The sequence below is a fragment of the Patella vulgata genome, chromosome 9 (genome assembly GCF_932274485.2).
Source record: "Patella vulgata chromosome 9, xgPatVulg1.2, whole genome shotgun sequence".
In the NCBI taxonomy this organism is placed as follows: domain Eukaryota; kingdom Metazoa; phylum Mollusca; class Gastropoda; family Patellidae; genus Patella; species Patella vulgata.
The window spans coordinates 44,005,779-44,033,089 of record NC_065887.2 but is presented as its reverse complement, the minus strand read 5'-3'; the positions used below and the strand labels follow the sequence as shown (position 1 = coordinate 44,033,089).

The following is a 27,311-nucleotide window of genomic DNA, read 5'->3' as shown; positions in this document are numbered from 1 at the left end:
TGTCTCTGCATCGTCTGTTTTCATTAGTCAGAAAAGTAAGACATTAAACTCCATTTCATTCATTCATTAGTCTGGACAAAATTGCACTAAATTAGCATACCTATGATGTCATTCATTTGTTTAACCAATCAGCATCGGTGTTTCAAGTGGCTATTTGGAAATTCAACTTTTGCTTTGTTTGTTTAGACCATTTGATTGGCTAATCTCTCACATCAACCAGAACTATGGTAAGTTAACAGATTCTGATATAATGAAGACAAGTAAAACAATATTTTGAACTATAAAAGAAATGAAATAGGATCTGTGGATTAACCAGTTTCTCTATTTACCTTATTATCTAATATCTCTTTATTTGTTTTTTGTTGTTCATCAAGTTGATTTTTCCAGAATGTATCTCTTTCTTCTACTGTGGCATTAACTCTCTCAATAATACGGGTTTCAGTTTCTTGCTGCAATAAAATAATAATTATAATTTCTGTACACTTAGTCTAGATATATAATTACTACTCCAGCCCATTAAACTACATGCTTTCCCTTTTTATACCCTACACATCCACCCTACTCTACCCTACTAGTTCATCAAACAACTATACCCCACCCCTACTCTACACTAGAATATCCTCCACCAACCCTAACCTAACCTAACCTTCCTTACTCTACCCTACCCCAGCAGATCAAACACCAATCCTACCCTATTATAGCAGATCATCCAACAACCCTACCCTACCATAGCTGATCATCCAACAACTCTACCCTACCATAGTGGATCATCCATCAACCCTACCCAAATAGATCATCCACACAAACCTGTATTAGAGCAATGGCTGCTGCTTTCCCGCGCGATAATTCCTGGACAAGTTTTGATTTTTCCTCTTCCATATTTTGCTCTAAAATATCAAACTTTTCCTCCAATTCCTTTTTCTCATCTTTCAATCGTTTTATTATATCTCTAGATTTCTCAAGATGATCCTGACCTGGTGAAACCAAACAAACAATATTCAATCATTTAAACAATTCTCCCATTGACATGTCATAGATAAATTAATCAGAAAAAAAGCTAATCTGAGAGAAAGGCTTCCAGATATGAAATATAATCAATCAATCAGTTGAATAAAATATTTACTGTCAAAATCATATCTTATGAAATACTTGAAGTGAAGTTCAAATTTACAATCCTAAAACTACCTAGCGCCATTTCCAGTTTTTGGACAATGTCTAATTTTGTTCAACAACATGTACTCAAATAGATTGTTTAAAAAGATATTTAGATGTACATAATCTGCTTGGATTCCATGGGAATAAAAAAACAAGCCCATCAAAAGATTTGACAAAACATGTATAGGTGGCGTTAGTTTGTTTAAATAGTCTACAGAGAATACCAAATGTTGCGAAATCGTAAATCTATCTTCTATAGTTCACAAGGGATTCAAAATATCCTCAAATGATGACCAATAGCCATTACGTAGCTGCTATATGTTTAGTACACAAGCTATCTGTGTGACTGAGTAGAAGTAAAATCATAGTGTTGATTGTTGTATTAACATGTTTTGCTGGACGGGTTGCTTTCTACATTGAAAACTACAGATCCGTAAAGCTGTGGACGTCGTTGAGCAATAATTGATTTTCATCTCAACTTTAAGATCCGAAAATGAAATTCAAAATTGTAAAAAAATACTAATACAAAAGTCCATGAACATTTCATTTTACCTGATTTTTGTAGTTTTTCAATCTTTTGTTGTAACTCATCATTTTTATATTTTAAAGATTTCATTTCTTCTGCAGCCTGTAAAAGTTGTCCACGAAGGTTTCCAGCTTCTTCATCTTTCTTCTCAATCTCTTCATGTACCTGTATATAATAAAACAGGTATCATTGATTCTAGGAGTTACCTTCTATCATCACTTTTTACAACAATAATTGGCTAACAGTTAAATATATTCAATAATAATTTAAATTATCATTCATAGAGTTTCTACTTAAACTTATCCTTGTGTTGATCATCCAAAAACAGGAAGAGGAAATCTATTTTATATTATATTCTACTTCCTCTTCTAGATGAAATATAAATGAGGAAGAGAGAGAGAGAGAGATAGAGAGAGATAGAGAGAGAGAGAGAGAGAGAGAGAGAGAGAGAGAGAGAGAGAGAGAGAGAGATGGTTTAACATCCACTGCACAAACACTAGGTCACTTCAGGACTAAAATATGGTTCAATTTTATTTTAATAACTTGCTTGCGCGTAGGGGTCTTTAGTCGTGGGAGGAAACCGGATGACCTGGAGAAAACCCAGGTGGTTGGACAGGTGAAATGTAAATGAGAAGATGTATCAGGTGTAACCTACCTGTTTTTTAACTTCAGCTATAGCTAATTCTCTGTCTGTTTCTAGTTGAACTATGACCTGTTTAGCTTTTTCTATTTGTGATTGTAGTTTACTGATATCAGACGTACTCGACGATCCCTGAAAATACATTTATTTCACTTTCAATATTTCACTTTCAATCTTATCAAAATACACATCTATATTATTTCGTTTCGTTTTTTTATACTTTCGATGGCCTACACTACATGAAGATCTGACCATTGTTTTGGGGGGTCGGGTCAGAGGTCATATGAGGGCTTTTGACCCTATGATTAACCAATATCTGATTAACCAATCAGCATTGATGTTTCTAGTGGATTACCCACAGTTCCGTGCAGCTCACGCCAAAAGCTCGCCATAACAGATCATTTCATTGGCTAATCCCTCACATCATCCAGAACACGTCAATGATAACAACTCTTTCAGATCCTAGAGTAGTAAAGACAAGTAAAACAAAATTTTGAAGTATAAAAAAGGAAACAATATAGTATTAGTATCTGTGTTTTAATCAGATTGTATTTTATTATGTATCAGAATCATGTCAAATTCTCCGTCAGAGACGACTCCCTGGGGAAACTGAGAAAGCAAGAATGTTAAGTCGTGTATTTGGTTACACGTTTCTTTGAAGGTGCTAGTAAAAGATCCCTTGGCAGTGGGAATTTTGGTTAAAAGTGTCCAAAAATCATATTATGCATTAAACATTCTGCTGGCTGGCAATACAATATAGAAATTAACAGCTTAGCTATATAATAGTTACAAAATGGTCATGTAGAGTATTGATGAGACATTAAACTTCAATCTACAGTAACCACAAGGTCCTGGGTTCAATTTCTGTGTTGGCAGTCAGAGTTCCATGGGATTTTCCAGCTGTTTCTGATGGGCAAAAAACTGAGATCCTGTAAATCAACCCATTACAGTTGGAATTTGAAGAGTCCAGTTGAGTCCAATTTCCCTCAAAACACACAGTGTGTAGTAAGTGTACCCATTTTCATTTGGTGCACCTTGTTTACCCATTTTCATTTGGTGCACAGTGTGTAGGCTACCCATTTTGATTTGGTACACGGTGTGTACGCGTTTTTGTTTGATTTGATTTTGAATGTGGAGATGTGGAGATGTGATTGTACCTTTAGTTGATCTATATCTCTCTGTCTATCTTCTAGCTGTCTTTGTAAATTCTCTTTTTCTTCTGCTAGTTGAATGTTCTTCTCTTTACCTGATTTAATAGTTTCTTTACATCGATTTAACAAACCCTCTAATCGTCTGACCTAAAAAATATAAACAAAACATCGATTTAACAAACCTTCTAATCATCTCACCTAAAAAAACAAACAACACTACACTTGTAAAATTGTTCAAAATTATGCCATAACAATAATTAAACTACATGGTCAAATAAATAGTAAAATCTTAAAATTGTTTTAAGAAAACAAATTTTCAAGATTATCTTACCTTTGTTACTTACAAAATTTGAATGTCATAAATGAAGAAATTTTTAATGCAAGTGCTACATATCATATCATAGCTCTGGATTTCCAACCAAGTGGCTGGTCATAGGCCAAACTTACAATACTGAGTGTTATGAGCTAATGAAGATGGACATACACCATCTTGTGTACACAGGACCTCATCTCAACGACTTGATCATCTACATTGCCAGGCCCATTACAAATCATGGGCTACTATCTTGGCAAGCACTTTTATCAAATCTGGGATATCTTGGTCAGTGAGCCAGTGCCTTACTTAACAACCATGCATTACGTTAATCAATGACATTTACGGTTTAAACAATGGAAATGATGTTATTACCTAGTAATATTGTCTAACATTTTAAAATCGCAAAGAGCTACTCATTTGAATCACTTATTTTTCAGAAATCATAAAGCAAATATTTCACGATTTTTCATTTGTTCTATTTTCGTTTCATTTTTCTATACAGTAAGACTGTCAACTATAATAGACAATCCAGGAGAACTGTAAAACAGAACAAACAGAACAAACAGTAGACGAGTGAGAGTGAAGACAGCAGAATCAGATATCCATTCCCTGAGAACATGTAGCCTACAATAGACAGAGGTAAAACAAATAAATCATATTTAGCAAACTAACTTTTTCACGTAAGCCGGCAACCTCCCCATCTTTCCCACCACCAGGGGGAGCTGATTCGGTTGTTGCTGATTTTTTTGGCATCATTTTTTCCTGTAAATCAGGTGGAATGTCTTTGCCTTCCTTCAATAACTTTACCTGAAAATAAAATATATAAATCAAGGGTTTGACATACTACTTTTCTCCACCAAACAATCTAATGATGCCCAGTTAACCTCATGAGGGATCAGATAATACTAGTTGTGTGATTCAGTCAATATTTACATGTAGCACGAGCTAAAGGGTTAAATATAAACGGCCAACTAATGTTACTACCTGCATCTGTAGAACTTTAACAAATTCTTCTTTTTCATCCAGTAGCAGACGGTAATTCTCCTCTAGATCTCGTTTAGCTAATTGGTCCAGTTGGATCTGTTCCTTTAATTCTGAGATACGACGAAAAGCTTGATCCTGAGACTGGGTCAACGTTGTCTGAGAGAGAAAAAAAAAATCATCATAAATTGATAAGATAGCTAAAACTAAGGAAAACGTAATTTCATTTTTTAATTCTTCAGGCTCTTGCTAAATAAAAGCCACGAGAGTCTAATGAATATTTTCTTTTTTTTAATTTTAAAACATAAATATTTGGAACTAAGAGTTTTGAGTAGAGATAAACCAAACATTTTTTGTTCCTAAAACAAACATTATGCAAGAGCTAAATCTGCCTATTGCAGGTCTTTCTTTAGGCCTTAAATGTTATCTAAACTATTAATTTGACATTAATTAACCTATCCAGACTATAATCAACTCTCGATGTCATAGCTAGCCTACGATGTTTATTGGATTAGGTTCCGATTTCCTGTTCGACTTCCATCATAATTTAATCATTAAATGGATAATCAAGACTATGTTTTTCATCCTACCGACTTTAGTAATGATGATCCAGGCTAGGCTGAAAATTCAATCGCTAAAATCTTGGTTCATATTGGATCAATTTGACTGAAATTTTCAGCAAATTTCCTTTACATTATCTAGTTTTTAACTATTATAGTGAGAACAGATAGCTCTTTATCTAATCCCCACATAATCTATCTTAAATTATTTTTCTTCCCAAAGATAGAAGCAATATTTATATAGATGTCCCCCCCCCCCCTAAATATTCAAATTGGAGTAGCATCAAACCTTTTCTGTTTACTTAAACTCATTTTAATAAAGCAGCAGGAGTAATAACAATTCACATACCTTAAATTTCTCTTTTTCCTGTGCTAAATCTTTATATATTGTCATCAGCTAAAAATAGAAATAATAAATAGAAATTAGTTGAATCAAGAAAGTGATCAGTTATAAAAACGTAATCGACATGTTTAAAGATACATTGTCCCGAAAATATTTATCGGGTGGTTATTTCCAATAAAAGTATATCAAATTTAGTATAAATGGAAAGTATAGACACTCAATCTTAATAGAAAAAATACTGGATTAATACGAAAAACACTCACGGGGCAAGTACTGGACAAAAATGTCAGGGTATGACTAACTGGCAACCCTACTGTTATCTACCAGCTTATTGTGTGCTAGCTTGGCTGAGGGAGCGGTTGTTGTTTCTTGATCAAATGGTTAGGCGGTTTTGGGAACATTGAGGGGTGTCAACGTACAAAAGACGGCGGAAAAGAAGTTGACAGAAAATAAGTAAGAATTTACTTAGGCCTCAATATGGTAAACGGACAGTAAGTAATGAAAAATACATTCTGAAAAATGGACCCTCCATCAATGAAGTCAGGGGACAAATAGATTAATTAGTTTGAATATGTTTTTAGTCCAAATATATCATGACATCACACAGTTTGTATGCAGGAAAGTATCTTTAAATATCCGATAATGACATTACTGCTGATTATTGTAGGCCTACTGTTTGGTGGGGATGATGTTTGTGCAGATGTTTGGTGGGGGGGGGGGATGTTTTGTGAGTAACTATCCCACATACAATAGAATGGGTTTCAACGCCTCAATACAATACTTTGATCATTTTGAGACTAACATGTTTTAATTCTTATTTCTGTAGTTACGTGTATGTGTGCAATTGAAGAATACTGCCCAGATATCGTCATTCCAGCCCACTTTTCTTCAAATTCAAACTGAAGGGTTCTTTTATGTGCATGCCAATAAGTACGCTGGTGGACCCCATCTAAACAGCTTGGCATACTTTTGTTGTCAGGGAAATTGAACCCATGACATTCTAGTAGCGTCGACTACTACTGACCAATGTTATAGAACATCTGTAGATTGGGGTTACTCAGCCAACTAGGCTAATTAACACAATTATATGCCCTGCAGTCTAGTTATTATTGCCAGGGCTGCTATAACAGCCACTGTTTCTTGCCAGGCTCTCCATCTTAATCACTGTCAAGGGGAAACCACACTGAATATTCCTGAGGAACTTTGTTGACCAACACTTGTTAGTTGGCCTTACTCTGTGGTTCCCTTGCATTTAGCACATTAATTTCTTGTTATTGTGAATTCAATTTCCTATCTCAATTCATATAACAAAAAATAATTTAAATGCCATTTAGATGAGAAACTTTTATTACCTCCATGAATTTAGATTTATATTTAACTGCTCTTCGCTCATATTTTTTGATGTATAAATAAAGATCATCTTTTGATACAGATTCCAGATTAACAGACGAATCTTCCACTTCACTCTCAATATCAGATGGCAGCGAGTAATGATGCTGGGTAAATGAAACATTTTGAAAGAAGGAACTGTCGCTTGTCACAGAGCTGATGGACGATGTCCGAGATCTTGGAACCTTTGGTGTATCATCTCCCAAAACAGAAGCAAATTCTGTTGCTGTCTGGAATATAAAATATTAGTTTGGACATTACTAAAATGCAGACTAAATTGAGTACAGAGTTGAGATCACCATAGGATGTCAACTTTTGTTTTATGACATCATCAAATAGTTTCTCAAAAATTGCTAAAATTGTTTTTCGAATTCCATATTTGAAAAAAGAAAATACAGTTAGAAAGATAACCATCAATTGAAGGAGCTTTATCTCTATTCCTTCGAACCTAAAATGGATGAAAATGGGACAAAAAGCACATATCAATGAGTGTATAAATTGATTTACAATATATTTATTTTTTAAAACTTTTATTGTAATTTCTAATCAGTTTTGTTTGTCGAAACAAGTGAGCAGTTCAAATTGAATGGCAGTCGCTTGCATCTGGTAAGTTCAGTCTACATGGGAAGTATGGTTTGACATTTTACTTAAGCACTGGCATTAAGCCTCAATCATAAAAGCACCTCATTCCAAATTGTGCTTGAGACCATAGAGTATAAGCTGGCTATATCATTCAGGGCCCAGGGGCCAATATTTTCATGTGTATGTAATGTTGAAGATTCTTAATAATACTGATATAGAGCCTTACGTCCTTAAAGCTACCTGAAATTACCACAGTACAAATGTATTAAATGACATGAAATTAAAAAAAAGACTTTCATATGAGTCCATTTTAAAGAGGAAGTCATACTCTTCATCATGCTTGACACTAAACAATAAATGCCTGATAAAATTACTGCATTGTGTTGAAATACATTAGGCCTACAAAATGATTTATCCAAACTGAATGAACATTTTTTAAACTTTGGCTTACGGTACCTGATAGCGTGTATCATTTGGTCCTTCTTGTAGAGGAATGTCAACTAGTTGACCTGTAGGGGTCCCATCTGTAGCTTCCGGTACAATTGGAGAAGGTGTGCTTATACCATCCCCTCCCCCTGCCGTTCCACCTGAAATAGCTTCAGGTGATTTTAAAGGGGTGCTGCTAGCGACAGGGGATCCGATATCATCTGATACTTTCTCATCACTCTGCAAAAAGAATAGAAAAAAACATATGTCAATGGTACAGGGTTATTAAAAATAAAAAAAAACAGACAGTGAAGATGGTTCACCTCTTGTTTGTACACTGGCTTTACCCAGGGCATTCTAAGAATAACAAAATTATGGTTACTGGTGCATTAGCAATAGGAGGGAGGGAAATTAGCAAGGATAAACAAAGTTTTAGCCAACTCCTATATTTGATTCCCAAATGTCAAGGGTTCTCTTGCACACACCAATAACATAGGATGACAATATGTACGCTAAGAATAAAAATTCATTTGGTTTCTCAGATAATGTACATGTACATTATAAGAACCATTAAAACCAATAACAAATCCAGCTTCTCAATCTCAAGAATAAAATTTATGTGGAAATGTGGATTGTTTGATAGCTTCATCACTAGGCAAGGTTCTATTTAAAATTCAATAAACACATCTTAAGTTAAAGGGGCCAAATATAAAGTAACACTCGTGGGTTTGGAGGTCTGGGCTGATAAGTAATTTTATCAAGCTTATATATTTACTAATTTAGATCAAGCAAGCTCAGATCGGAGTGCATGCTGCGATATAAATGTTTTAATCTTTCAATTTACAGGTTGTACAATGCTGGACGCTTGCATAACATACATATAAATGAATAAAATAAATAGTCTAAACTGTCAATGCTTGGATTTTCTTTTGGGGAGTGTTGGCTTAAATTTCCTTTATTTTCTTTGGAAGAATGATAAATCCTATAATGCCATTCGATTCAATCATATTAAATGGACAGTGTTATGTCCCTTTAAAATGAATTAATAATTGTGAAATAAGTTAGTCTTTTTTTTTAGATAAATTTATTAACTTCCTTCTCTGTCATATATATTGTGATTTATAAGGTTCTGATTTTCTGCACTGTAAATGTGTAAAAGTATCACACCCTTTTACGTATTTACATCAATTCAAACATTCCATATGGATGTAAAATCGATAAAGCGTTGAGGTGCTATAACTAATTAATGACTTAAATTATTAGGCTAATCCAGACTAAATGATTGGTACATGTTTCAGGTAATGAAACTAGTCTAACTATTTATGATGGATTGAGTATTATTACCTACAGCGAGACCAATTACACCAAGATTTAGGTCTAGCCTAGGGCACTGTAATCGTAGCGCATAATAATATTTAAAATTGTAAAGATTAATCAATCATTTACCCATACAAGTTGAGCTTAAGCTATGCGGGCTACAAATGTAAATTTACTTTGTCAATGGATAGTGCAGTTGCAGAACTTGTGACTTGTTGAGCAAATCAAAAAAAAAATTACCGACACTTCACTCAGTTTCGGCGACAATTTTCACCTATTTACCTTTGAAATTGCAGCTACAGCAGAACGTAAAGGGGTATTTTGTACACCCTGTTCTATTTTCTTTTTAAGATTTTTAAACATTTTCAAACATCTGTGACTGTCAAGGAATAAACATCAATTCTATCGACTATTTTTACAACTTTTCCATCTATTATGGTTGTCTGCTCTTCTTCAAAACGCATGCGCGACACGTACTTCAATCATTCAAATTACCAACTGACGAATAAATGAAACGAAATAGCACAGAATTACGCTGTCTCTTTAAAGGGACACTGCATTGCCAGAAATTTATCTAAGAAAGCGAAAAAAGCACTTCTGAGAATTGTTTTAAAAATTTCTATAATTTTTGATATTTGTCAGTCCTTTTATAGACTATATGATAATGTAGTGTAAAAAAATATTTTGAATTTCAAATTTGGCGACATACGGCATCATCTGACGATAAAAAATAGCCAGACACCAGTGGCAGTATGTTAATGCATTGATGCATTTCTGGTTTTAATTCGCGAATAAATAATCTCATTTTATAAGTCGGTTAGGCATTGATACTTTTGGGGTCTCTATATATTTACTAAGCTATCGCTGATGAGATGTACATGTTTAAACTTCCATTTTACTTGTCGTAGAATTTTTTTAAATATAGTATATTACATTACATAAAAAGAAATAATTTTCTTTTCAAAAGTTTGGCTAATTCAGCCTACAATCTTCACTCTTCCCTGAGGGACAAATTATGATATTCCATATTGTCTATTTTTATTAGAGACCCACTTTTTCTAGAGCAGCTTTCCTCACATATTTTGATTCTGGGTCAGCAGGGGGATCCAATGCCTAAAATTAGGTTGAAATGTTTTAATGTTTTAATGTTTATACAAATGGCCATAATCTTGTGATATCACTATTCCTCATTTATTCATCCGTTTATGCACCGGAAATGTTATCTAAATTATCAATTAGACATTAATTAACGTATCCAGACCATAATAAACTCTCGATGTCAAGGCTAGCCTTCGATGTTGGCTGGATTAGATTCCTATATGCCGCTAACGGCTATTGATAATTAAATCAATAAAAGTGGATAATCGAGACTATGCTGTTTATATTAATGATTTTAGTATTGATGACCGAGACTAAGCAAAAATTTCAGCCGCTTACTTTCTCGGCTCATAGTGGATCAATTTGACTGAAATTTTCAGCAAATTACCTTTACACTATCTAGTTTTTAACAATTATAGCGAGAACTGCCATCTCTTTATCTTATCTCCCATAATGTATCTTTAACATTGAATACACTTATTACATATATTAGTAATATACATGTTCGCGATAGCACTTCACTTGAAGTGGACGTTATACAGCTATTTCACATAACAGTAATATATAGGCCTATTCTTTATTAACCTCGTGCATTTTCTCAGGATCCTCAGGTTTTCTCCAAACTACGTTAAAAACCAAGTGCAAGAGAATTATTGAAATGAAATTGAACAATATGTTAGTCTCAAAATGACCTAGGTATATTTTTAAGATGTTACATGCATTAATAAAGAAACTGAGTTTGCCACTTGGAACTAAAGGCACCAAATCGTAGCAAAAACAAGCACATATCTCAACATTTTTAGCTACGATTTCGTAGCTAAGCCAATGCTAACGAACATCCATACACCAAATTCAAAACGATAACAAAAAAGAACTGAAACCTTGGCCGGTTAGATCTAAATATTAAGGCCACCTGCAGATTTCGTCAAGGTCACGAGATGTAAATAGATACCCTGACATTTTTGCCCTGTGCTTCCCTATGTTTGTTTTTCAGGGAATCCAGTATTTTTCTAGTAAGATTGGGCATCTCTACTTTCTACGGAAGACCATTAGAGTCAATCAAATGAAAAAAAAAATATATATTCTGAATTTCTGATTATCTTGTAAGATAGGCTATCTTAGGCTATGGGCTTCCGTAACTTTCCATTTATACCAAGTTTGCCATACTTTTATTGGAAATAACTATCCCATAAATACTTTTGTGAGAATGTATCTTTAATCTCAACATGATTTCCTGTAAGTTTAAAATGATACACAGACAAGTGGACTATGGTACCACTTTTAAAATAAATCTTTAACATACGACAAAGGATAATTCTGCAACAAACTAATTAAATTTTGATCCAACATTTCCTCAAACTACACTAAATCTTAGTGAACCGCCAAGATACGACATTCGACACCAAATTTTTGCTTTGCGTTTCACTCGCCAACACAATTGTAAATTTTAGTCAACTTATCATTAGACATGCGTACATCCGGGTTCTTCATAGCTGAAAGAGAAGTGTCATGGAAGGTTTCTGGTGATTAAAAAGATGAACTTTATTACTTTATTTTGGTTCCACAAACCGAGAGGATAAATTACAACCATTCTCAACATTTCGTATTTCCTCTTCTAAACAAATTCCAGAGAAATTACGCCTTTACTAGACTGTGTCAGGCGAGAACTTGAACATCAGAGAGTTAGTAAAACGAACAGTTTGTGCCAGTGAAAGAAAAAGTGGGGTGTGTTGTTTTGACTAGATCTTAGCCGAAAGTGAAAGCCAAGACTAGGATTATTGTAGAATCTACCTGAGGATGAGTTCGGCAAGTGGCCGGACAAGGACAAATGTCCGACAGTATTCGGCAGAAGATCAAGCTTTGAACAGAATATCTGAAGAGGTAATTGTTTACACTGTTCTGACAGTCACAGTGACATAAATTGTCATTTAATCATTTAAAAAAAAAAGAAGAATAGCCAGACACTAGAGTGACTGATTTAGACTAGTTTCAGTATTGATAAACAAGTAATGTTATTCATTAATAACAAATGAGCTATGATAACTGCATTTATCAAGAATTATTATACATGCCTATATAGACGTTTGCGTATCGCCTAAAAAATGAAACTGAAGTAAGCACACATGACATACATAATAGTTGGTGATCTGGGTTTTTTTTCCTAAAATGGGGGGGGGGGGGAGGTGGGTTTTTTTTTCTTATAAATGAATACCGGTGATTACATGTACATGTCATTTGGGACTCACATCATTTGGGACTCGCGTCATTTGGGACTCAAAAAAATATGACCACGACATTTGGGACTCGGGAATACGACGTTTGGGACTCGGGTATACGTCGTTTGGGACTGGGGTATACGACGTTTGGGACTCGGGATAATTTATTAGAAATAGGCCAATTCAAAACACGAAAGAAAATATTTATTAACATGAAACACGTGGTTAGTAAAAGGCTCAACCAAACGATAAAACAATAGTTGCACTTACGGTTCTTTGATAATCATCGTTTCTCATAAAAGTTATGTATTTATTTAGTAGGAATAATATGCTGATGAATTTATTTGAAAATTACCTACACAAAAAACAAAATAAATATTTAAACGACATGCAATCTTTTTTACAAGTCCCTAGAAATTGTTAACGATAATCCGTGAGCTGAACGTTGACATGCTTGTCGTAGATGGCAATACCAATCGATAAATTAGTGCGTACAAGGCAAAGTTTTTTTGTGGAAAATATAAGAAATGGCAACGATCAAAGCGGGATAATTAAAGCTGATTAACTGATAATCCCGATGTTATTGCAGTACATGTATGTTCAAAGAAACCTAACGGTTCTTTGGTGGATGAGGAAAAACGTGAGTTGTCAATCATCGAGAATGGCGGCCGTGTGTGTAGATTGCAGTTATACCGTTTCACGAAAACACATTAGCAGTGGTCGGTCAATCAAGCTCGTTTACTTTAGAATTATATGAATTAGCTAAAGGCCCGGTCCCACTGCACTTACGGATGCAAAGAGGATGTAAAACGGGGAAAAAAACGTGCCCTCCGTTTGAAAACGCCATGCATCCGTTGTGTACTCATTGCATACGTGTTTCATACGCTCTATCCATCAAGCATCCGTTCACTTTGATTTCATCCGCGCAAAAAGTTTAAGCTGCACAAAACTTTTATAATGGATGAACTTTCTGTACATGGAACGTCTATACATCGTTAGTAGCACGGAAATAGAAAGGATGTAAACGTATGCATCTCATGTATAAAGTTTTTAAAACGGACAAAGTGTTTGTATCTGGGATGTATCTGGTATATTGAAGGATCATACGCTAGGCTTCCAATGAACATCCATTTAACATCCCCGCTATATACTTCCCATGTTCGTTCTTTTCCGTTCTGTTTTCGCAAATTTTCGTCAATTTTGTCCATTTCTGGAGCGGATGAAAACGGATGGAGCCCCCCCCGAAAGTTTGCTCGTCCGCTGTGTCTCTTTTGCATACGTTTTGTGTCCATCGGCCACTGGGACCGGGCCTTAAGTCTTTAACTCAGTATCATCGGGTGCCAGTTTGAGTTAGCTCATCCACAAAGTCGTCCACAGTTACATGTAAGTCATCCACAACAGTTGATTATGTTGTCCACAACTAATGTTTGACTCGTCACAACTAATATTTAAGTCGTCCACAACTAATGCTCGACTGGTACACAGCTCTTTTTGTAATAAAGTATATTTGACGATTGTTTGTTAATTGGCGTTATGATTTTAGGTCAGTTCACCGATGTTTTTGTAGTAAAGTATAGTTGTATTGTTTGTTAATTGGCGTTATGATTTAATGTTTAGACAACATTTAATTGGCTTGATATGAAATCTGAATATAAATTATTTGATGGATAAACATTTGTGATAAGATTAGTTTATGATGTCTAACATTGTTTTTCTTCTTTATAAAAAACTATTTAACAATTACATTGACACCCTAATCAATCGCCAAAATACTTGTACTACATCACAGACTCAACGTATTATCAAGTGTTTTCTTTTCTTCATATCCATGAATTCTGCACTTTTGCATAATATTGTATTTTGCGAATAGAAAGTCCTACGCATTTTAAGAGTGTTAGAACACTAATCGGCACACCTCGGGTCCAGCACATCACATATAACCTCAGCTGTATGATGAATTCCATCATTGGAAAGTTCCCTACTTTCCAGTTCCTGGATTAAAAATGGCGATGCCCATGAAGACGCCTGTGAAGAGTTTTATCTCAAGAAACTGTATAAGCTTACATGTACAGTACATCATACACAGCTTTCGTTGTCTGAAGCTGTTTTTCTTCCAAGTTTAAACAAGGGACAACTTGCAATGCAAACTTTGAGAACTTCTTTCTAAAAGTGTTAAGTTTTTCTAATAAGTAAACCGGTAGCCGCATCACAATGGTATGGGTGTAGCTACATATTACTTACCGTCATGTAGCCGGGGTTTGCTGAATGGTGGAACATGTATCATCATTATATTTGCATCTCTTCTGCCACGGATCAAGCTACATTTGTACATGTAGCTTATTAATGCCGTTGCCTACATTTTGCACGTTTAGTTTTACCATCGGTTTTAAACAGCATAAGAAAGTCAATATTAAAAATAAAAAATGGAGAAAAAAATACTGTTTGAATAGAATTTTCTTGGCAGGCCGGTTGGTACAATTACCAACTATATTTTCTTATGTTGCCTTACAAACAGATTGAGATTGTTTTTGGCTTTCTGGCATCAGACATTATAATTAATGTAGCCAATGCATCAATTTATTAGCCCACGTTTTTTATGTATTGTTTAATGGTCGAGAGCGAGACATATAAGTAATATATTGTAACAACATGAGGGCCGTGAGGCCCAAATGTTTTTACAATATATTACGCAATGTCTTAAGCTCGAGACCATTAAGCAACTTAAAATACAGACACTTGCACGTGCTTTGCAATGAAATACGTCACTCGAGTTCAATATTTTACCAAGTTACGCTTGGCACATTGCCCGTACGATTATTTGAAATAATGGTACTCAAACATCAAAGGGTGACGTCACATCTGTATTTTAAATATTATTATTACACAAGCAACATGATATGTAGACATTTTATTTACATGTTACATAAATGATTAATTATAGGGTATTTAGTTTCAAATCAAACTTTTTTCTGCCCATGTAAGGAAGGTCTGCATGGCTTCATTCAGATGTCACTCTAGAAGCAGACTGATCATAAACTAAAAGCAGCACACATACATGTACATTACCTACTTTCTGTTTTATATTGCCAACATTTAAAATAAACATTCTACACATTTCACAAAACAGATCACTTTCGATAAAAGAATTTTTCAGACATTGCAAATTATGCACACAGACATGTTCATGTATTGTAAGACTCATATTTCATAAATGAATACAAATTTTCCTCTTTTTTCAGAGATTTAGATTTTTTGGGCAACATTTCAAATTAATAGATTGGTGTATCGATATGATAGGTGGTACATGTACATGTATAATCTCATATTGGACAGTAATGTTGATAAAATTCAATGCCATTATTGGTACATGTTTTTTTGGTGTTGCAAACTTTCAGTTATATGTTCTAACAGTATTTCTATTTTTTCAACCATGGAAAGCTATTTTATTACTCATTTATGAAGTAAGATCTTGAATACATTTACAAATTATGCCACACATGTAAACGTACAGTACCGTTTACTCACAGTTAAATTGATTATTGAATATCCTCAGTTGAAACCTCACAACTTCAAAGGGGCTCAGTTTCGTGTATAGTTATGTCACATCAATACCTTGGCTGAGTTCGATAATGAGCATTTTCTGCTTAGGGTAAGCAGAGTGATAAGCAATGTGATTGGTCGAGACTTTGGAGCTCGGCCAGCTTTGATTGTAATTGAATGATAGTGGTGAAACTTGGTGATGTTCGTTAGGTAAATGATTAACATTATCTGCTAAAGCTAAAAGCAATTTCATTGGTCGATACATTGGGACAAGGTAACTTTGATTCACTGCCAGGTACTTCAAAACCTTGACCGAGTTTGATCATGAACATTTCGTAACTTTTATTCACTGCCAGCCAGGTACTTCAAAACCTTTACCAAATTTGAATGTGAACATTTTATACTTAGACTGCATTTAAGTATAGATAATCAAATTGATTGCTTGATACTTTTGAAAAATATAAATGTGCAATTAATTAATATGTCTCATCTATTTATTTTGGGATTTCGGTAGGGTGACATCAGCCTCACTGTTGGCTTGTTTTATTAATAAAGATTTAAATCAACAGCCTATGCTTATTTATAATTCCAACTGTCAAGAGTTTTATTACATCCCATACATGTACAAATGTCTAATCATGTACATGCCCTGGCCTGGAGGTCACAGGTTCGATACCGGTCTTGGCCGAGACAGAGATTTTGAAAAGGACAGCTGTCTAGTCGTTCAGATAGTGCGAAAAACCGAAGTCCTGTATACGCACTGTATGTAAAAGATTCTTTGCCATATGGAATTCGATATAAGACTATAAGAGTAGGCCTTAGTGCCGCTGTCTGGGAAAAATTTCACTCATACTGTAGCACACTGTATGGCTTATCCCCGTCTTAAATATTCCAGTCGGAGCAGAAAAGTAGGATGGTAAACCCCATTACATTTCATTTCTTTTGTCCTGCACCACTGACAAAGGTGAATCATGCCAGGCAATCTTGATGACCTTTCTCAACCAACAATTGAATCGAACACAGGACCTCTAGGTTAGCACTGCCAGTCCCTTGCACCATTAGGTTTCAGAACAATAAATGATAGATCTACATGTAATGTACAAATAAATATACATATAATAATGTCAACCTATATCATTAACCACTTTTAACTTCAAATGTCAATCAAATTGCCTTGCAGTCATTTTGTCATATTCATGGGTAAAATCTCATTCAAAATCAATCAACCGAAACCAAGCACGATAAACAAAATGGTTGAAATTTTCTCCACCTGGCAAGTTTCTAATTATGTAATTCAATAAGCTGACACAGTATAATTCTTTTGATGAAATAAAACTAGGCCAAACTTGGATCTTTTCTTTTTACATCCTGTGTCGAGTTATGTACATGTGGGCATGTTGATCAGGCCTACTACCTGGATATCCGTTAGTACATGTATCTACATGTATGGATTATTTTTATCAATAAAATTAACAATAACATCAGGAGACCATTGTTTGAAGGTGGCAATGACTTTTGTCAAATTTAAATATGGGGCTTTTACGTTTTAATATCGTACTTTGAAGGTCGCAACGACTTTGGTCCAAATGATATGAGTTTGAATATCATACTTTGAAGGTGGAAAATGACCTCAGTCAAATATAGAATGATCTTCATGTACATGTAGATCTAAGTGTCTGTGTTTGGCCATACATTTCTGTAAACTCATTTCCAAGAAAAACTGTATGAACGAGTCCCCCACCTTTCGAAGATTGAAGTGGACTATTAAAATTGGACACAATAAATCTCCTTGTAAATCTAATTGAGCTAGAATGTTGAAACTTGGTGTAATTGTTTATTAGGCGAGTTGAGTCTGTGTTGGCTTGTTTCTCTTACAATAGCTAGGTCTACATTTAATCATCAATGACTCAATAGTATATAATTATAATAACTTACAGCATTCACTCATAATAACTTCTATAACATCATGCTATAATTTATACCATATCATCGTATACATGTACCTTCAGTGGCAGCAATAATTATTAATGGTAGACAGTAGTGTTTAAACTTTATACATGTAGAATAAAATGATTCTCTTGTCGTTACCAAGAACAAGATCTTTCGTTACAACTTTTCTCAGAAATTATCTTTTCTGTTATCTTGATCTGTTAATAAAGTTTTGTGTAGAAGTTCAGTACAGATTGTAAGTTAGTTCAATTGTCAAACAATAGTAAAATATTATTGAGAGAGAGAGAGAAATGGGGTTTAACGTCCACTCAACACAAACTAGGTCATTTTGGGACTAACACATGATTCAATTTTATTCCATTAATTCGCTTGTGTAGAGGTTTTTAGCAGTTGGAGGAAACCGGAGGGCCTGGAGAAAACCCATGAAGTTGGACAGGCAACCCTACCCCTTGTCACGTACAACCGAGGAATCGAAACCCCGCCAGTTGACTCAATGATAGACCGTATGATACAGCGCGCGTGCTAACCATTCGGCCATCCAACCCCCCGTAAGATATTATTGAATATTAAAAGTGGGTTAACTGGGTTTTATTTTATGATAGGAATTCTTCAAATTTATTATATTGTGAGTCATTAGGGTTTGATGGACAAATTATTATATTGTGAGTTTGATGGTACAAATTTAAGTATGCTGTACGTACATCAGGTTGTCAAATGACATGTAGAAAATTGTAACAATGTGAACTTAAGTGAGAAATTCTTCAGAATAAACCCAGTTGTGAGGTGAATAAATTAAAATTGAAGAATGTAAGACACATGTTGTAGATGACCAGTACATACATGTACAACAGTCAGTTGATGTTTCTAGAGTACATGTAAGGGAATAGACTGGTATAAGTTTAATGTACTGGTAATATATGACCAATCCTTTCACAAATATACATATAAGGTGTGTTGTGGTTGTGATTCCATGCCTGTACATGGTAAGGAATATGACCGTGTGGGTCTTCTGGAGCCTGGCAGTACTTACAGTGTAGTTTACAAATGTACCTTCTGCTACTAAAGATCTCTGTTCATTAAATACATACATGTTAGTCCTGAACTACATGTAACCTAGTTTATGTTGACTGTCACTGTTGAGTCAATGTTACCTTAGTTCTCTCTCACTTTCAAAATGCTACAAAATTTTATTAAGTGACAAAACGGCAGGCTCTTCTTACAGGACAGAAGTCAAAATATGGTGAGAGAGCTTTTGCCACAGGAAGTTGAAATTAGTCCAAACCTGACTTTACATGTATTGAAACGACATCTAAAAACCCTGTATTTAACCCAAACTTATGAACTATAATAATTTAAATGCTTCACTTTCCATTTGTAACTTGACTATTCCTTTGTATTCATTTATTTATTTATAAACATATATTTACATTGTAAATTGCTACAGAGCAGTCAGACTGACTGACTGGTGACAGCGAGCTAGAAAATGATGATGATTATTATTATAGAAGACATCAAAAGACAACTGTGCCAAACAAAATGAAAGATATGAGACTGGGTTTTTTGTTCGTGGTATTTTCAGAGTAAAAGATTGTTTATTTCTAGACTTGGAATAGGATACACTGATCATGTACAATAATTCAGGTACTATGATGACATGACCAGGTAGATGAGTGACCAGGTGATTGATGGAGATAGTAAGAACTGAGTAAGATTATATTATAGCTACTGTTGACACAGATTGTGTTAAATAAACACACATAGCCAGACTCTTCTATTATACACCTTTATACATAGCTAATATCACCATTTACAAACTTTGATACATACACTGTCCTATATACTTGTTAAATCCTGGTTACTCAGTTAGGTTATAATTCTATCGTAATTCTAAAGGTTAATTGAGCTATATCATTGTTCCACCATTTAGGTTATAATTCTATCGTAATTCTAAAGGTTAATTGAGCTATATCATTGTTCCACCATTTTATACACCTTAATATTTTTCTATTCTGATCAGCTAACTAGAGAGAAATACATGTAGAGCTAGAGTTTGAGCCATACTATATACCGGAAAACACCGGAAAACAACATTTTATACTGAATACCGGAAAAACACTAAATACAGAAAAACATCCTAAATACTGGAAAACACCCTAAATAGGTAACAAGGAGCCTGGTCCTCTGTGTGTGGTTTTGGACCAAGTGAGCGCCGATGAAGGAAGGTCAAGGTCATTACGGTGTTCGTTTTTTTCTGGATTACTTTTCAAGCTTTTTTCCCCAACTTGTTGACCAGTTTTCCTTGAGAACCCCCCCCCCCCCCCCCCCGAGAACCCCAGGCAACCAATTTGTTTTATGTTAACCACTTCCTGGTGGCTGAAGATAATGTTTTTTCCGACAATCGATATTCGAGATGTCTTCTGTTGCACAAATTATGCTGCACTGTGTAAGAACTTGCATCCTTTGATCTGAAGATTGTAGATGGAAAAGTATCATTTGCACTATTTCAAAGTAAACCTGCATTTTCGTATATCATCCCGTAATTTGTGATTAATGACAATGACTGTGGAAATAATATGGGTTGAGGAACTGAAGATCTATGTTGGTCACGTGACTGGACAATTCCACCCCCGTCCCACCCTGACGATGATCCAGAGCGGTGCGGCGCGGCGCGCTCTCTAAAAAAATCTCGGGCTCAGTTTACTCTTCTATGTTTTCCGGTAGCTATTTAGTAACCCGGAGTTTGGTCCTCGTGTGTGGTTTTGGACCAGGTGAGCGCTGATGAAATAAGTTCATTAACATACAAGCGATTGATCGCCTACGGTCAAAGAAAAATTTCTTTTCAGATTTTCTTTTAACAATTTCTTCTCCCAAATTTCTCTCAAAAATTCAAATTTTTTTTTCCAGTATTTTTCTCTGTAAAATTATTTTCTACGGAATGTTTTTTTGTAAAACCAATTTCTCGGAAAAATTCGATTTTTTTTTTGTGACAGAAAATTTTGTTCAAAAGAATTTGGGAGAAAAAAAAATTGGAATTTTTTTTGGGGGGTGGGGGGCTATTTGTAAAACGAACATCGTAATGACCTTGACCTTCCTTCATCGGCGCTCACTTGGTCCAAAACCGCACGCAGAGGACCTGGCTCCGGGTTACCTATTTAGGGTGTTTTCCGGTATTTAGGGTGTTTTCCGGTGTTTAGTGTTTTTCCGGTGTTTTCCAAGATTCAGTATAAAATGGTGTTTTCCGGTATATAGTATTGCCACTAGAGTTTCAGACTAGCATCGCCGAACACATTCACTAGCGTGCCAAATCACGTTGGATTCCGGAGTTATGCGGTGGGACACGGTGAATCGCTTGCATGCCGATAACATCCCGATTCTAGCATGTTGAAGAAAAATGTACTTTATTTAAGTTGAATACATGTATGTTAATCTTGAGCGAGGAAGTGAGGGTTAAACTAATATTGTCTACAATAAATTTTATTGCTGCCGTGAAAACGTGTACATGTGTATAATAACCCAACGTTCTCCAGCGATCTATATCGGTTAAAATATTGAACGTACATGTATAATAGTGTGTTGTATGGATCTTAAACATTGATTTTATAAACCTCACCAATATTTTTGGGCAAGCGGCAGTGGATTAGTTTTTCAGATGTGTCGAAATATCGATATCTCATGTACACATTTGCGTACACATAAATGAACCTTTGTCATTAGATAAGTGTATGCGGATGTAAAAAAGTAGGACATTAATAAACCCATTTCATTTCGGAATATTTTTGTGAGTTTTATCAGAAAGTTGATTGTTAAAGAAGAAGGTACATGAACCTGTATTAGCTGCTCAAATTCACACTTAACCCTTTCACTGCCAAGTTATTTGGGTTGATAAGATCAGATCCCTGTCATATTCCCACCTTCAAAAAAAATGGAGAAATGTACAAAGGAACTGCAGAGTTTGTTCGAAGAGAGCTATCCTGAGGGACATTTGCATCTAATCGCAGAAAGTGCAATATACATGTACATGTACAATGTACCCCTTTGTGCAAGAGACTGCTTTGGTCTAGAGTAGTAGAGGTATTTTTGACTTTTACAGCGTCTAATAAGACTACAGGAACGATAAGGACAAGGATTTGTTGAGTAAAATTCTTTTATTTCATCTTTTAAAGATGGTCGAATTAAAACCAAAACCTGGGCAATTTATGACTAATAGGCCTGGGCAGTGAAAGAGTTAAATGATTTCTAGAATCAAAACTAAAAACTTTAAAGAAGAGCAACCACTGTTTGGTATTTGCCTGTTTTCATTCGCCATATTAATTCAGGGTTCTACATATACATGTACTGTATATAGTATAGTCATGTATATTGATGTTATAAATGTTAGAGCTTCAGAAGTTTTATTTTGGTGTTGGTACTAACTGTGTAAGTATTCTAAGTACCATAAGTATTGTGGTATTTGTGTGTATTTTGATCTAGGATTTGACATTAAGATAGAAGAAGAAGATATGACAGTTTGTTGTAGAATGGGAGTTATTTTCTTGTATTGACCTGTTACTACCAACTCAAACATATTACACACCTGGTTGATTGTAGACTTTATAACCCAGACACTAAAATACATGGACTTGATTGACATCTGGTGTGGACCATTAAACTCTGATGATCTGTTTTAAGTTATATTCCACTCATCTCCGACATGATAATTACCTTTTCAAACTGAACAAGTTTCTTCTACTTCTACATGTTTTTCTCCCCAGATGACGATTTTCCTTTTTAATTTGTTGCTTTATACTGAACTAGAAACCCAGGTCATATTTTTACCCTGTAGTTCTATAACCTACATGTACTATCGGTTTTATCAATGACTGATACAGATACAATTGCCGATAATGACTCATTAAAAATATTATCCTTTAAAATGGCTGTGTATCGGCTGATACCGATTTCTACCGATAGGCCACTTATCAGCCAATTACCGATGGTGAAACCGATAATCGGAACATCACTATATATAACCATTAGTGTCTAGTCGTTGCTCATCTTATATGGTGGACAGTTGACTGTAATGAACCGTTGATGACAGCAACTTGACAAAGGTTTGTTCTGTATGGAGTTATCTTCATCATGGTTCAACGATAAATGTTATTCCTAGGTGTGGATGTACAAGAACCCTTGATAGCTTGAGTAGGTCGTAGTGCTGCTGTTTTCCAGGCAAAATATTCCGTATAGCACACAGTCATCTTCATTAGCCATATTGGTGCTGAAATATAGGATGTTATACCCCATTTCATTTCATTTACATGTACATTAGTACATCTTCTCTTAAGGGGATCGGGGGGGTTGGATGGCTGAATGGTTAGCGTGCGCGCGCTGTATCATAAAGTCTTGTCATTGAGTCGACTGGCGTGGTTTCGAATCCCCGGTTGTACGTGACAAGGAGTAGGGTCGCCTGTCCAACCTCGTGGGTTTTCTCCGGGTCCTCCGGATTCCTCCCACTGCTAAAGACCCCTACGCGCAAGCGAATTATTGAAATAAAATTAAACCATATGTTAGTCCCGAAATGACCTAATTTGTGTCGAGTGGACGTTAAACCCCATTTCTCTCTCTCTCTCTCTCATATAGGGGATCATGGAGTCGTAAGTGGTTAAGACGCTGGCTCGTTAGTCTGGAGGTCAGGTGTTCGATCCCTGCATTGGCCGAGAAGGTTCATCCCGATTTTTCGGCGTGGTTCCCCTTGTCCATGATGGAGGATGGAGGGCCTGACAAGGACAGCTGTCTAGTCGTTCGGATGGGAAGAAAAACCGAGGTCCTGTGTACACATTGGCGTGCACTTAAGAGATCCCTTGACAGTTGGAATTCGATATAAGAGTAGGCCATAGTGCCGCTGTCCGGGCAAAATTTCCCTCATCGCTCACTGTATGGCGTATGCCCATATTCATTAGCCCAGTTCGCAGGACAGAACAGCAGGACGTTATACCCCATTTCATTTGTCATGTATTAAATTGTAGGTAAAGTGTACTGTTTATCACCTGGTGTAAGCTAGAAGATATAAATAGTTTGATAGTTGTGGTATTAAACATCTGGACATATAATACATCTGTCTGGTTAATGTATTACAATATATTACTCAATTCATTCATTATACATACTACTATTGATTAACAAGGGGGTTCCACACACAATACAGTTAAATAATTCATCATAAACACACAGACAATCCCCTAGTGACTAAAGGCATGTGGCTTGCGCTACAGATTTCGATAGCCATTTGTACAAGCAGCAGTTTAATCTCTGATAACCTCCCCGCTAAATTTGCTCCTTTTAATCCCAAATGTGCATCTATTTGCCCTAGAAATAATTGACATACATTGTATGTTTGTCTGAAATAGACACATGCATTAAAAATTGTATTGTGGCAATAAATGGAAATTCAAACACTCTTTCCTCGATTCTTTCTATGCAAAATGGGAGGACAAGTGAGAATATTGCTACATGTAGACGCACAACAATATGTGAGTACTGTGATAAGGATATAATTATTAGTCCAAATGAACACAAGTATTCAAATTTTACATTGGGTCAAGGAGAGTAAAGAGATAATTTAAATAGTCTTAATATTTTATTCAAGACAGTTTTTATAAAGTGTGTAACATGACCTAATGACACAAGAAGGAAAATATTAAACCAATATTTAAAATTCTAGAAGTAAATTTTGTGTAAATGTTAGCAAAGACTACAGTCACATATCATGGGCTTGTTTTCATGTTTACATGTGTTTCTACTTGCCTTAAAGAGCACATAAGATCACCAGACAAAATTTTCTGTACTTGTAGCCAGTGGTTATTATATGCACTTTACGGCAAGTTCACACCATTCTGATTAAAATGTAATCGGCCGTCTTCACTCAAAGTCGCAAATATAGACCTCCAGAAAGAACGACTTTGCCAATTATCAAAAGCAATCTCAATCCTTTCAGATTTTAGTGATGTCAAAGTGACCGAATGCATATTATTCAAAAAGTTAATGCATTAATTAGTTAAATACAGCTGGGATGTGTATTCATTAACGCCTAATTAAATAAAACAATTCACTATGGAATAATATGTTTTATAATTTATTTTAATTTAAGATCCAATTTAGAATTTGTTTTATAATACCATAACAAAGACAGTCGCTGTAGCCATATTCCCTGTGTTCTTTTGATCAGAATAAATTGGAGTAAGCCAACAGTAAACCTGTACATTAATTCGCTTTCTATAAAGACAACAAGATGGGTGTAAAATTATTATCAACGGCGCTACGAACATCTATGAGGTCAAGGGATAATCAATTGTCGGCTTTTACGAAACAAAATGGTTGCGTGGTGGTACTTCTACATGTAGTTGTGATTGACAAAGCAACTGTGTCGAATCATCTTCGTCTCTGGTTGCAGCACACCAATAGTGATGGAATCCAGAGATTGATGCTGCCACAGTGTTTTTCTTTTCCAGGTGCCATCAATTTTCTTTTCAAACCTGGAAGAAACAGTAATAATTCTAATGTTATAATTAACATTTATTTTAGAAACTTCTTCATTCCAACGACCTTCCAAGATATAGACACGGTAAATGTCTTCATAGGAAATAAGAGAACATATTTGTGTATAGGACAGGCTATGCTTATTATTTCTAGAACACCTGATATCACTTATCATTTATTTAGGACGTTTAACATGTTGTATTGTACTCTGATCTAGGATACAATATATCTCTAATAGTAACATCTATGATGATGCCAGATTTCTAATTATATCATGTTATTAATAGAAAGTGTAACTTCTCCACGCTATTTATAACTAGCTGTATTTTACTCAATAAAACCCATTCACATATAATATGTACATGTAGTCTTCTCAATAAAGGTTAATAATAGTCCTGTTATATACTGCCCCAAGATTTAGGATGTGTGTGTTGGTTTGGGGCATGGGAGTCAAACAATAAATTTAAAGGAACTGGGTCGTTGTCAAGGATGCCCATGTTTAAAATCCAAGAAGAATCTCTAGATTATAGCTGCCTTGGTTGTGGTTCCCACTATCAGCCGTAGCTCTTCCAGAACTGACAAATGAATTATTGATTAGTTATTTGGATGTACATGTAGTCTCAGAATGATCAAAGTATTGTTTTGATGGGATGACATTTATTACATTGAGTACAGTATATGTGTATATTTATTACATTGAGTATGGTACATGTGTATATTTATTACATTGAGTATGGTACATGTATATGTGTATATGTTTATGATGTGTTAAAATACAAACAGGGTTAGAGGAGTTTACTTTGACATATCTACATTTGTACCAGTACACCATCATAAATCTTCTACATTTTATTACTCTTAATAACACAAACATTATATCAGCTTGTGTAGAGAGGGCTTGAGATTATCCTGCTACACAAACAACAAACATTACATGTAGCTTGTGTAGAGAGGGCTTGAGATTATCCTGATATGGGAGAGTGAGATGAGTTTAACATCCAGCTTCTTGGACATGGAGATTTAGTCATGGTCAATGTTTTAGCGTGGAAAAGGTTTCTGTTGTATTTCATAAAAAAAAACAGGTACCAGTAGTGGTTTATTTGGCCAGTTAACACTTGTTTCTTGTATTTATCAAAATGTCCCCACAATTTCATTAAACATTAAAGCTGTTGATCACGGTGGGGATTTTGTATTCATTGGGAACTACAATATGTTGTACAACTTGTACATCTCTATATTCTTTTAAAAAACAACTTAAAACACATTTATTTAATCAGGCTTTTAACTGCCTCTGTATACAATCTTGTTGTTTATTTATGATTACATTTGTCACTTTGTAAAGTGCCCCTGAACATGTTATATGAAAGGGCGCACCATAAATATGCTGTAATAATAATAATGAATATCAGTTCGATATAATCAAGCCAGTACAACTTTAGATGAGGTAAAATATTTTGATAGGCCTCATTTTAATAAACTGGTGAATGGTGATAGTTTGGTTTCGTTTTCTCAATTAAATGTTAAATAATTTGAGTACATTTGATCGTGGATAAATAAAAGCTGTGAAGAATAGATATCCTCTAAAAATACATGATAAGGATTGGCGAGC

The 27,311-nt window shown here is 35.0% G+C and overlaps 2 protein-coding genes across 4 annotated transcripts in view; one reads left to right on the top strand and one right to left on the bottom strand.

Annotated features, from left to right (window-relative positions):
• Positions 1 to 308: 308 nt before the first annotated feature.
• On the bottom strand, positions 309 to 9,822 carry LOC126807757 (golgin subfamily A member 4). Its single transcript, XM_056103307.1, has 11 exons — positions 9,669 to 9,822; positions 8,100 to 8,309; positions 7,025 to 7,291; positions 5,679 to 5,726; positions 4,773 to 4,928; positions 4,461 to 4,595; positions 3,479 to 3,619; positions 2,337 to 2,453; positions 1,708 to 1,846; positions 808 to 974; positions 309 to 449 (listed from the first exon to the last, which is right to left on the bottom strand). The coding sequence occupies exons 1-11, from the start codon at positions 9,747 to 9,749 to the stop codon at positions 309 to 311; spliced, it is 1,602 nt and encodes a 533-aa protein (XP_055959282.1). The 5' UTR covers positions 9,750 to 9,822.
• A 2,153-nt stretch (positions 9,823 to 11,975) lies between these two features.
• The window catches only part of LOC126832087 (leucine-rich repeat flightless-interacting protein 2), a 38,669-nt gene continuing 23,333 nt past the window's right edge, over positions 11,976 to 27,311 (top strand). For all 3 annotated transcript variants that reach the window (XM_050562772.2, XM_050562773.2, XM_050562771.2), the window contains exon 1: positions 11,976 to 12,365. In XM_050562772.2, coding sequence (XP_050418729.2) covers positions 12,282 to 12,365 — 84 coding nt within the window. In that variant the 5' untranslated portion in view covers positions 11,976 to 12,281. The remainder of the gene's footprint in view (positions 12,366 to 27,311) is intronic.